The sequence below is a fragment of the Dermochelys coriacea genome, chromosome 7 (genome assembly GCF_009764565.3).
Source record: "Dermochelys coriacea isolate rDerCor1 chromosome 7, rDerCor1.pri.v4, whole genome shotgun sequence".
NCBI classification, from domain to species: domain Eukaryota; kingdom Metazoa; phylum Chordata; order Testudines; family Dermochelyidae; genus Dermochelys; species Dermochelys coriacea.
In genome coordinates this window covers 11,042,061-11,054,580 of record NC_050074.1, presented here as the reverse complement: position 1 = coordinate 11,054,580, position 12,520 = coordinate 11,042,061, and the positions used below count along the sequence as shown (strand labels likewise).

General features: G+C 48.1%; 1 protein-coding gene across 1 annotated transcript in view; it reads left to right on the top strand.

The window, feature by feature from the left end:
- Positions 1-3,398: 3,398 nt before the first annotated feature.
- The window catches only part of LOC119859161 (RING1 and YY1 binding protein), a 71,373-nt gene continuing 62,251 nt past the window's right edge, over positions 3,399-12,520 (top strand). Inside the window, 2 exon segments of the mRNA XM_038410918.2 lie at positions 3,399-3,587; positions 4,682-4,807. Of these exon segments, the coding sequence (XP_038266846.1) occupies positions 3,556-3,587; positions 4,682-4,807 (158 nt within the window). The 5' untranslated portion in view covers positions 3,399-3,555.

Genomic DNA, 12,520 nt, shown 5'->3' with positions numbered 1-12,520 from the left:
TGATGCTGGTCTTTTCTCAATGCCCTCTCCCAAGATCTCCCATCGCTGGTCCCTATAGGGAAGGAATGGGAGTAGATATCCTCTGTTCCTTGATCAGGGCTCCCATTGGCCTTTTCCCAGGGCTAGCTCTTGGTTTTCTGTGTGGGCTGGGAATGGACACAGTGCCCCTTGCCTTCTCCCCATACTCTCTCTCCACTTGGCTGGACTCCTAGCCAGGAGGGGAGGAGGGCTGTTGGGGAAACAGTGCTTCATTCTCCCCTGGGCTCACTGGGGTCCCCTCTGGTTGCATTGGCTGCAGAGGGGTTTGTGACCTTACTCTCTCTCAGGAAGCCTCTATTCTCCTGGCCCTGGGCAATAAAATCTCTTTGGGTTCAGTGGGGGAAGCCATACCTCTCCTTCCCCTGGGCTATTTTGTGCCCCTGATAGCAGAACTGGATGGGGCACATTCACAGGCCTCTTCTCTTAAGGCTGTTGGATGGCGTAGGCTGCTGGCCTGTCTCCCAGCCTAGGAAGGACTCACGGCTACACCTGAGACTTTCAGGGCCCTGCCCCAGGGCTTAGTTTTCAACATAAAACTTAGGCAAAACCATTACAACACAGCAGTTGCAAAAAAGAAGACACACCCTTCCTGTCACCTCCCGCCCCTTCAGGGCCTACTGCAGAGCCCCTCATCTTCTGGAGCTGCCTCCAGCTAACGTCTCTGTCCTTTATTGAGAACAGGCCTTGCTGGCCCCAGGCATCCTGTCTCCTTAAAGGGCAGGCCACTGTGTTACAGCTAGGAACAAGCCGCCTTGCTTTCCCGCACCCCACCATTCCCATGGGGTGGCTCTACCCTGCTTTGGGTGGGTATAGACCCCACTGTGCTGTCTTTCAAGAGCGCCCTCTTCCCTGGGCTGCCTTCCCAGTTGTTTGGTTTAGCTTGTTGTTCTGTACCTGGTCTCAGGAGCTCCCTTTCCCTCTCCTGGGTTACCTGGGCCCACCTTTCGGGAGGTCGGGGCTGGCTGCAGGGAACATTCCCCTCTCTCCTATGTCTGGGCAGCAGGCTGGGTCGGGGGGGGGCACATTCCCCTCTCCCCTGATGGGGGCAGGTGGGTGGATTGTTGCTGCCTACGTTCCCCTTGCCCCTTCAGGTGGGTGGGTGGCTGGTTGTGGGGGGCACATTCCCCCCTCCCCTGTGGGTGACTGGCTGGGGAACATGTTCCTCTCTCCCCGTGGTTAGGGAGGGACATTCCTCCATCCCCTGTGGGTGGGTAGCTGACTGGCAATGGGAGGCACGTTTCCCTCTGTCCTGTGGGTGCGTAGCTGCGGGGGGGGGGCACATTCCCTTGGAGGGTAGCTGGGGAACAGGTTTCTCTCTTCCCAGTGGGTGGCTGGTTCTGGGGGGCATGTTCCCCTCTCCCCTGCGGGTGGCTGGTTGTGGGGGGGGACACGTTCCTCTCTCCCCAGTGGGTGGCTGGTTGTAGGGGGGGGACACATTCCCCTGGGAGGAGGGAAGCAGGTTCCTCTCTCCCCAGTGGGTGGCTGGTTGTAGGGGGGGACACATTCCCCTGGGAGGAGGGAAGCAGGTTCCTCTCTCCCCAGTGGGTGGCTGGTTGTGGGGGGGGGACACGTTCCCCTGGGAGGAGGGAAGCAGGTTCCTCTCTCCCCAGTGGGTGGCTGGTTGTAGGGGGGGACACATTCCCCTGGGAGGAGGGAAGCAGGTTCCTCTCTCCCCAGTGGGTGGCTGGTTGTGGGGGGGGGACACGTTCCCTGAGGGGGAGGCAGGTTCCTCTCTCCCCAGGGGGTGGCTGGTTGTGGGGGGGGGAGACACGTTCCCTGGGGGGGAGGCAGGTTCCTCTCTCCCCAGGGGGTGGCTGGTTGTGGGGGGGACACATTCCCCTGGGGGGAGGGAAGCAGGTTCCTCTCTCCCCAGGGGGTGGCTGGTTGTGGGGGGGACACATTCCCTGGGGGGGAGGCAGGTTCCTCTCTCCCCAGTGGGTGGGTGGCTGGTTGGGGAGGGGGAGGACAGGTTCCTCTCTCCCCAGGGGGTGGCTGGTTGTGGGGGGGACACATTCCCCTGGGGGGAGGGAAGCAGGTTCCTCTCTCCGCAGGGGGTGGCTGGTTGTGGGGGGGGGGACACGTTCCCTGAGGGGGAGGCAGGTTCCTCTCTCCCCAGGGGGTGGCTGGTTGTGGGGGGGACACATTCCCCTGGGGGGAGGGAAGCAGGTTCCTCTCTCCCCAGGGGGTGGCTGGTTGTGGGGGGGACACATTCCCTGGGGGGGAGGCAGGTTCCTCTCTCCCCAGTGGGTGGGTGGCTGGTTGGGGGGGCAGGTTCCTCTCTCCCCAGTGGGTGGGTGGCTGGTTGGGGGGGGGGGACACATTCCCTGTGGGGGGGAGGCAGGTTCCTCTCTCCCCTGCGGGTGGCTGGTGGTGGGGGGGACACGTTCCCGGGGGGGGGGAGGCAGGTTCCTCTCTCCCCAGTGGGTGGGTGGTTGGTTGTGGGGGGGACACATTCCCTGGGGGGGAGGCAGGTTCCTCTCTCCCCAGTGGGTGGGTGGTTGGTTGTGGGGGGGGAGGGCAGGTTCCTCTCTCCCCAGTGGGTGGGTGGCTGGTTGTGGGGGGGGAGACACGTTCCCTGGGGGGAGGCAGGTTTCTCTCTCCCCAAGGGGTGGGTGGCTGGTTGTGGGGGGGGGACACATTCCCTGTGGGGGGGAGGCAGGTTCCTCTCTCCCCTGCGGGTGGCTGGTGGTGGGGGGGACACGTTCCCGGGGGGGGGGAGGCAGGTTCCTCTCTCCCCAGTGGGTGGGTGGTTGGTTGTGGGGGGGACACATTCCCTGGGGGGGAGGCAGGTTCCTCTCTCCCCAGTGGGTGGGTGGTTGGTTGTGGGGGGGGAGGGCAGGTTCCTCTCTCCCCAGTGGGTGGGTGGCTGGTTGTGGGGGGGGAGACACGTTCCCTGGGGGGAGGCAGGTTTCTCTCTCCCCAAGGGGTGGGTGGCTGGTTGTGGGGGGGGGACACATTCCCTGTGGGGGGGAGGCAGGTTCCTCTCTCCCCTGCGGGTGGCTGGTGGTGGGGGGGACACGTTCCCCGGGGGGGGGAGGCAGGTTCCTTTCTCCCCTGCGGGTGGCTGGTGGGGGGGGGCTACGTTCCCCTCCGGGGGCAGTTGCCCTGTGGCTGGGGGGGGGGGGGGGCACGTTCCTCTCTCCCCCGCCGGTGGGTGGTTCGGGGGGGGTGGCACATTCCCTTCCCCCCCCCCGCGGGCTGCCGGCTGGGGCCCCCCCGCCTTGCGGGTGGGGAGCGGGGAGGGCGCCTTCCCGTCCCTTCTCCCCTCCCCGGCGGAGCCCAAGGCCGGGCGGCCCGGATTGGCCCGGCCGGGCGGCGAGCTCCGCCCGCTGTCGCCGTGCTGTGGGTGTGTGGGAGGGAGGGAGGGAGCCGGGCTGCGCTGCTAGTCTGGAGCGGAGCCTGGCAGCGGCTGGAGCGTCGGCGGCGGCGGCGGAGGAGCAGCCGGAGCCCGCTGGACCGAGTCCGCCCCGAGCCGTCTCCTCTCCCTTCGCGCGCAGGGCAGGGGGGCCCCGATCCATGACCATGGGCGACAAGAAGAGCCCGACCAGGTGCAGAACGAGCGGGCTCCCGGGGGCGGGTCGGCGGAGAGAGGCTCCTAAGATGGAGGGAGGGCGGGTGGCCGGCCGGGGTAGGGGCGGACTGTGGGGCCTCCCCCCAGCGGGCAGCTCCCCTCGTGCCGGGGGCGCCTAGGCCCTTGTGTGGCTGGGGCGGGGGCGGGGGGGCTCCTAAGATGGAGGCAGCGGGGGGGGGGGGGCTGTTTGTGCCCCTCCCGCCAGGTAGAGCAACTCCGGCCTCTCCGCGGTGCGCGAGGGGGCTGTTCGCCAGCCGCGAGGCTCCTAAGATGGAGGGAGCGTGTGAGGGCAAGAGGAGGAGGGAGACGGGCTTGTGTCTCCTTGCTGCTGGTGCCAGGGCTAAGCTGGTGTGAGAGCAGCTATGGCGGCTCCTCTCCCTCACACAAACACACTCTCCTCCGCTCCTCACTTCTCCCAGACAAAGGGAGATTTAACAAGGTGGAGGAGACAGACAGACAGACAGACAGACATGGGGGGGGGGAACACGCCTCCCTGCTTTTCACGTCTTCACCCCCCCCACCCCTCTCCAAAAAAGGAGGGTGAGGGGGGGGGGAGACGGGCTCCTCTTGTCTCTCCCCTCCCCTGCCCAAGTCTCGTCCTCCCAGGTTCACTGGGTAACCGTTGTTGTTTGTGTGAAAGTCGATTGTCTGGGTTTAAACATTGAGAGGAAAAGCCCCCCCCCCCGCCCCCCACCCCGGTTTCTTTCCTTCCAGGGTGTGTGTGGGGGGTGGTGGTTAGCTCATGCAGGGTGCGTAGTGTGTGTGGGGGGGGGGGGGGGCTCGAAGGCTAGGATAAAGCAAAGTGTGTGTGGGGGGGGATGGGCTTACTGCTTTATAATAGTGCGCCCCCCCCCCCTCGCCCCCAATAGCAGATATTTGGTGACTCTTTAGGCAAGGAAGAGAAACGGAGTCTGGCGATGCAAGTTGAGAATTACCGAATGCACTGGATTTCACCGCTTGATAATATGGTTTCTAATGTGTGTGTTTTTCTTTTTCTCCTCCTCTCTTCCTCCTCCTCCTTTTTTCCTCCTCCCCATACACACATACGCACACGCACACTCTCTCCTCAAGGCCAAAAAGGCAAGCAAAACCTGCAGCAGACGAAGGCTTTTGGGATTGTAGTGTCTGCACCTTTAGGAACAGTGCTGAAGCCTTCAAATGCAGCATCTGCGATGTCAGGAAAGGCACCTCCACAAGGTATACATATACATTAAAATATGTAGCCGCTGCTTTTTATTTCTTTAATCCATAATTATTCTGTCTTGTTGATTTTACCTGCTACCTTGAAGTGGGTTCAGTATTTTATTTCCTTTAGAGGAAATAATCTCCCCTGTTCTCCTCTTAATACTGTATGTTGTTTTAAATTCTGTTCCAATGCTTAAGTATACCTTGGACACAACTGTTTTATAGGCATGGTAGTGACCTGATGTTTTTTTCTGTATGTTCCATTTGATGATGATAAAAAGACTCTTTTTTTTTTTTTTTTTAAGCCTTTTCAATTCTGATTTGGGTGGACATTTCTCTCTGTCATTTGGGGAAACAATTTTTGTTCTGTTGGAAATATTTGTTCTGCATTTTGGGGGATAAGGGAATTGAAGAGAAATAGCTGAAACTAAAGATGCCACAGAAACAGCTTTTTTTTTATTCCTCTCGTCTTGTTGATCGTTGAATTCTATTGTCATTTGAGATTAGTTGGTTTGCCACAGAAAATTTATTTGTGGAAATCATGTGGATTTCTGAAATCTTTAACTGTTGGTTCTTTCTGCATGATGGAAGTTTTTGCAAGACAGTGAGACTGCCATACTCTAGTTAAATGACTACACATAATCACCCCTCTCCCCCCCCCACTCACTTGGGTTTAGAAAGTTACTCATGACAGTGAGAGTTAGGACTAGGCCGGGGTAAGCAACCTATGGCACCTGTGCCAAAGGCGGCATGCATGCTGATTTTCAGTGGCGCTCACACTGCCTGGGTCCTGGACACCAGTTCGGGGGGCTCTGCATTTTAATTTAATTTAATTTAAATGAAGCTTCTTAAACATTTTAAAAACCTTATTTACTTTACATACAACAATAGTTTAGTTATATATTATAGTCTTATAGAAAGAGACCTCATAAAAACTTTAAAATGTATTACTGGCACATGAAACCTTAAATTAGAGTGAATATATGAAGACTCGGCACACCACTTCTGAAAGGTTGCCAACCCCTGGACTAGGCTGTGAACATGAAACTGCTTTTTTGTTTGCAAATCTCCTTTCAAATGCCTTTGACTCATTTTAATATTTTTATATTTTGTACAAGTACATTCCTAAATTTGAGGAGTTCATATTTTTGTCTCTTTCTATTAAGGAAATATTATATTCTTATTTTTTTCAAAGTTTAAGACAGTGTTTTAAGTAAAGCTCTTTGCATGCTGAGCAGACTGTTTCTTGAAGACTTCTGGTGTTTTGAGTTGATTGACAAAGGAGGCTAAAAATGTATTCAGTTAGTTTGTTTGTACAGTGCTTTGAACAAAAAAAAATGCCTTTATAAGTGCTAAGCATTTTTTTTGTTTTTAAATTTGGACCAAGCTTTTGGGCCATTGAGCCTGTGGGTGACATGACCACGACAGCTTTGTGTAGTATTGTAGTACTCCACTAAGTAACTAGCATATTTTAATTATATTGCGTGTTGATTAAAGAGTGTATGTGCTTTACAGTAGGGTATTCTGAAAAGTGTTGAGATAAATTGGCTGATCTGAAATTGGCATATCCTTAATTTAGATATGATAATATGAAGAATATAAAGCCATTTGAATGTGGACCTAAATCTTTAAGTTTTGTTCTATTACTCTCCAGTCCTGCAATTTAACTTCTTCAGGTGGATATCTGAGTCTGGGCAAAGTGCTGTGGGCTTCTGTGGGATATTTTAATGGATCCATCTGCAGGGTTAAGGCCTGACTTTACTCCTATGAGTAGTCCTCTTGAAATCAGTGAGTGTAAACATGGTCATAAAGTTGAGCATGTGTATAAGTGCTTGCAGGATGGGAGTCTAAATGAGACTAGGAATCCAAGTGTGGGTGGTGCATGGACTAACTTGGTGTATCTTATATGATCTTTTCAATTTGACCACAGTACTTTCTGAGAAATGAAAATCCATATAAAACTTTTTTGAAAATGATACATTTGAAAATGTTTGTTCAGCCAAAACAATTACTCTTCCAGTTAAGAATGAAAAATTGTTTTGTAGAAGACAACTTTAGGTTAAGAAATGCTACATAATTTGCAAATGTGATCATTGGGTCTGGAACATCATAAAGCATTTTCCCATTAGCACTTTTTCTGGACAGCTTATTTTAATTTAGGATATATTAAGTTTGTGTGCATTTAAGTGAGTTAAGTGTTTGTGTGCCGCTGTTTGATTTATGTTGTAGAATTTGAAAGTATGTATGGTACAGGATACGCCATTAAAAATCATACAGTTTTGCTTTAGTGTCATTTACAAATACTCAGCTGAAAGTAGTAGTCACTGACTATTGTGAGTGCACTTTTGTTTGTGTGCGTATGTAGAAGACCTCAGAGGTCAGAGTTCTTTATTGTGGTTTGGCTTTGAGTGTTACTGTATGTGACGTATAAGTCAATAGCTGGGAAACTCTTCAGGGTTTTTTCATAAGTGACTAAGGAAATGTGGTGGTTTATGGCTGACGATTTATTACTCAGAATACTTTTGTTTGATGACGAAATCTGTTTGAGTGATTTTTATATAAATTTTATCCAGATAAAACTGTGGTTAACCTGAGATATTGGATCAGCAACTTAAGATATAATTTGACAAACTGATATCATTTAGCTCACTAAAACTAGTGAGTTTCATTAAAGTTTTTGAAGTATTTTACTTTATATTTAAAAGTAATTTGGACAAATTCATAATATTTTTCGAAGATCTGAAGAGAAGCAAATGTCGTTCATCTTTAACTGTGTGCAGTTAAAATGTTCCCAGTTTCAACAGATTTACATGAACTCAAAATCACTTTTTTTTTTTTTTTAAACCCCACAGTGAAGTCAGTGATTTGCTGTAGAATTTATTTTGGCAGATTAATGTTTTCTGATTTGTGAACTAGTTTAAACTTTAACTAACTTTGATTGATTGTGTACGTTTTTACAGACTTGATATAATCCTTGTTTGCTGTGTGGGAGGGGTGACTGACTTCAGTGAGAAGTTTCACTTATTTTCTGATTTAATGTCCCTTCCCTAGGAGCCTAAAAAGGGAATTTTACGTGCAAATCCAGTGACTTCTGAATTTGCTAATGAACAGGAAGAACCAAGATAGACTATTAATTATTAATCTGTACTGGAACAGTGTTTTTCAGTGGACCCCCTGTAAATATTTAAGTTACAAAATAATATTTTTAAAATGTGTGGGGCCACATTCAGCCCAATTCATAAATGTTATGGTTGGATTAAACATATAACATTGATGTAAATTCTAAAGTTGTCGTAATATGCAACCATTTACTTTCACAAGTTATCTTCTCACTTTTTAACTTCTAAATTTTATCTCCCTCTACTTTAGTAAATGTATCTAGTATTGAGTGTTCGGGTGTTCTAAGGAATTTTCCGATAAACAGTAAAAGAAACAAAGGTGCAAATTACATACAATCCAACATTCATTTCAGTGAGGTGAAAACTTCAAAGCTGATTTGAGACTGAACAATAGTAACATCAAGCCAAGTAGGCTGAGGCTTTGCCTACCCTGGAGTTTTTGTACTGGTATAGCCACATCAATGTGAACTTCTAGTGTAGATGTGGTGCACATGTGTAAAAAGTGACTTATGGTAACATGGTTTATCTTGGTTTCAAACCAGGGAAAGTTGCACTAGGGCAAGTCTACTTGCATCTACTAAGGGATTTGTGCTAGTATAGCTACCTGGTAGCTAAAAAGAGGTTAGGGCTTGAATTAAAACTTCTGCTATTGGGGAGATTTGCTTAACACATTCTACCCTTCCAGTACCCAATACTGCTTCAAAATATAGAAGGAATATTTAATCTGGACATTTTAGGGCCAAATTTTGCCCCCATTCATATTAATACGAGTTGTTTATTTGAGGCAGAGTTTAGTCCATTTTGTTTCCAACTAGTTCTCTTAAAGGTACTGGCAGTCCTCTCCCTTTGTTTCTATTTTGAGGTGTGCACATGTTGCATTCTCACCCAGCCCCTCCCCCACATCTCCTGGTCATTTCCTCTCCCAGCTGAGTGATCATACCTGAGAATCCTGCCCCTGTTCATAATTCGTTTCACACTGCTGCTGGTACTCCTAGAAAAGTGGTGTTTAGCAACAATATTGATCATTTTCTGGGATTTTCCTGCTCAGGTGATTGGGGAAAATGTGGGAGGGTGATAACTTTCCTAGCTTAACTCTTTAGGATAGGCTCCTTCTTTGCCTCTCTGTTCCTACAGCAGGGCTTTTCCTATCAAGTTGCAGCGATTGGAGTCTTCTCTGTACGTCTGAAAAATGTGAGAGCGGCAATTTGCCATCTTATTCTTCAGAGTAAGTGACTTTTGAATAAAAGAGCAACAGTTTGCTCCATAAATATCCTGAAGAGGGTATGTGTGTTTATTAATAGGCATTTCTGTGGTTCTTATCGCTAGTATTTGTAGACACAAGGTATGCACTTGGAGATCTGATTGGATATCTTTGTTATACTTAGGGTAATACATGTCTGGTATTAGAATCTTGATCTTATCTCTCATTTCAGCAGAGTATATTTATGAAACACAGATTTACAATGCTTCCATTACATCCTTATTTGGAAATAACTGGTTATGGATCATACATAAAAGCATTTGATACAAAATTAATAATCTGTAGTTTGGGACAAAAATCTAAATTACTCTATCCAGTATAAACACGCATCACTGTGTGGCTCTATTTATTCAGTCTTGAGCTCATCGTAATAGTTGCTAGGTAGCTCAGTTCTGTTCTGGGAATCAGGGGCTGAACTCTAATTGTTGTCCCATTCTTTTGACTTAACTGCCGGGCCATCCTTTCCTGAAGATTTTTGTTTCACTCCGTAGTCATGATGTAGTTAGAAGCAAGCTGCTTTCATTTAGCTCTAAGTTAAGTGTCTTTCACATGTATTAAAATTCATTTGATTTTTCAACATAAGTATATTTCTATACTCTTAATATGCTGCAGCTGTACCCCTGTAAAAAGGTTCTTCCTATTTTTAGCTCCCCAGCCACAATGGAGTTGGCAAACCCAGTGTGATTGGGGAGCTAAAAATAGGAAGAACCTTCCACAAATCTGGCATTGTGAGGCACAAAATGTTGGATGTTCACAAACATGGCCTGAACCGCTCAGGTTTTTTCCCAGAGCTAAAACGCTGAACAGGAAGTGTGTACTGGGTATTGACATTCAAATAAGCATGCCAGGAGACACCCCATCCCGCTCCCTGGATCTTTTTAGCTCCCAGCCTTGGGCATCTGAAATGCTACAGGTGATTAATACAGTAGGTGCCATCTCACTGGCAGAGACGTTTGTTTTCTACCTCCATTCTCTACTCCTCTCCTCCCGTTTCTGAACACCTTAATCAAACAAAATAAATAGAGCTTTTGGGGTACATTTCCACTGGGAAAATGTTGAGTTTTTTTTTCTATGTTAGCTGACATGGTAAAATTGTATTTTGGACACAGCAGGCTGTTTCATGTGTTAGCAGGATGAGGTAAACGCTAAGGGGAAGCTTAAGGTGTAAAAGACCTAACATTATTCCTAGTGAAAACAAGACCTTGGAGGCTCCCATGGGTGAGCCCCTGCCCCTGGCATTGAGTCTGCTCCAGCGCCAAATATACACAGATATAGCCTGCTGCTCCAGCGCCAGATAGCCCCCCTTCATCTTGGTTTGTCTCTCAAGCCGAAGTACTGAAACCAAAGCGTGCAAAAAAAAAAAATCTATCTATCTATCTTTCCTCTCTTCTTGTAAACAGGCCCTGCTTCAGCTGGACACCAGCTCCCTCTGTGTCTCTATAGAGTCTTGTGCTGGAACTACGTGAAGGCAGAGGAATGCAAAGTCCCTTTAAGTGCATGCTTTCCTTAAACTGACTTGATTGTTTCACTTTCCTATGGGTTGGTCAAAAAACTGGAAAGTTGAGCAGATTTGAGATTGGCTTCTATGCAGTGCACCCTTAAAGATCTCTTATATGGGCCCTTTAAATTACTGGGACCCAGTCGCACATGGACCTGAAATAGGCAGCAAGTGTACACTATACCAAGTAGTCAGGAAACTGCCAGATCCTGTCACCTCCTTCGAGCATGTCTTTTCTGCAGAATTAACTTGGGCTCATACTTGATACTCATGCTGATAGTCCTCCAGTGCCTTCCCACAATTCCACCATGTGTGTCCAGAAGGACAGAAAAGTTCTTCTACAATTCAGTAGAAAAGTATCTTGAAGCGGCTCAATATATTGCAGCACAAAGAATCATGGGATGTGCCATAGTGACACACACACACACAGCTGAGTACAGCATCAGTGAGGACCTGGTAATGGGTATAGCTTTTCAGTGTGGCTGCTTATACCCAGGTTAGGCTAACCTGGGTGCTTAGACCGTAGTGCCGAACACTTGAGTTAATTTCATAGTGAAGACCTACCCTGACTGTTCTCATTTGGTTATTTGCTCCTCTGCATGAAACACGTAAATTTGTCTCTACGTATATGTAGTCAGTCATGTCGCTTTCACAATGATTACACACTCCTTTTAAAGAGAGGAACCCCAATGACCTACTTTGTGGGCATTCAGCTAGTTCTGTAGGTCAGTAGGTTTCCATGCCACAATGTAAGTCACTTGGAAGGTGTGCAGTGCTTCTGTAATGAGCAGCTTTTGACCTCAAACAAAATTTACCCAGGCTATGCATGCAACTACTTTTTGTGGCCGTTCTAGGTGTAGCATAGTATTTGTCTTTGTCCTGTTGTTCCTCTTCCTAAGGTACAGTAAAGAATTTGGGCTTTCCTGGATGGAAGCACTTTTACAAAAGGACTTGTGTGGATTTTTAAATTTTATTTTAAGTATGCATATTTTAGACAGACAGATTGGACAACTTGTACTTATTGCTGCTTGGTTTCTGTTCAGCACTCAGCAAAATCACAGAAACCTCTATTTACTAATCTTCATATATTATGCTAAGCAAATCTTCAGTGTTCCAGAGGAGGGAGAAAATTGTGAAATTTTTGGCTTATCTCGTCTACCTAAGTTCACTCTATGGCTGTATGTGCTTGCTACATCTGTCAACCTTTTGTGCAAACAAAATATTTCTGTAAACAAACAACCAGTGCTCAACTCACACATCTTTACTGCATCTATAAGCACAGCCAGTTCTTTCAGTTTATTTCTAAACACAGCATCAGCCCTTCCATAAAACAGGTAAATTAGAAGCACGTTCTGGATATTGACATACTAATAAGCTTGTCAACCACATCAGTTTGCGTTAGTATTCTGATATTCCCAATGTTCAATTAAGGACTGAGAAAGTGGGTCTGTTTTTCCTTGTTTTCACTTTGGAGTCAGCAATGGTATTTTCAGAAAATTCAGATAAATTTTGCTCCAACCAGAGAAATCAAAATTGACACAAACATGATAGAATTGGTTAAATAACTGAGTACAACTCCTATTGTATCGTGGGGCATTTCCCTTTTGTCATAGGAGGTGTTGCCTGTGTATCTGAGGCAGTGTATGCACTCCTTTTGCCAACAAAACTCTCCTGCTTTGCCGACAAAATAAAACCACCTTGACGAGACAGAGTTTTTTGTGGCAAAGATGTATCCACAAAATGTCATCATAGACACCGCGCTTGGTTATGTTGCTGTAAAATGGCCTCCAGGAGGGGTCAAACACTGCCCATTCTGGCCGTTCTGATCAGCAGTTTGAACTCCCCTG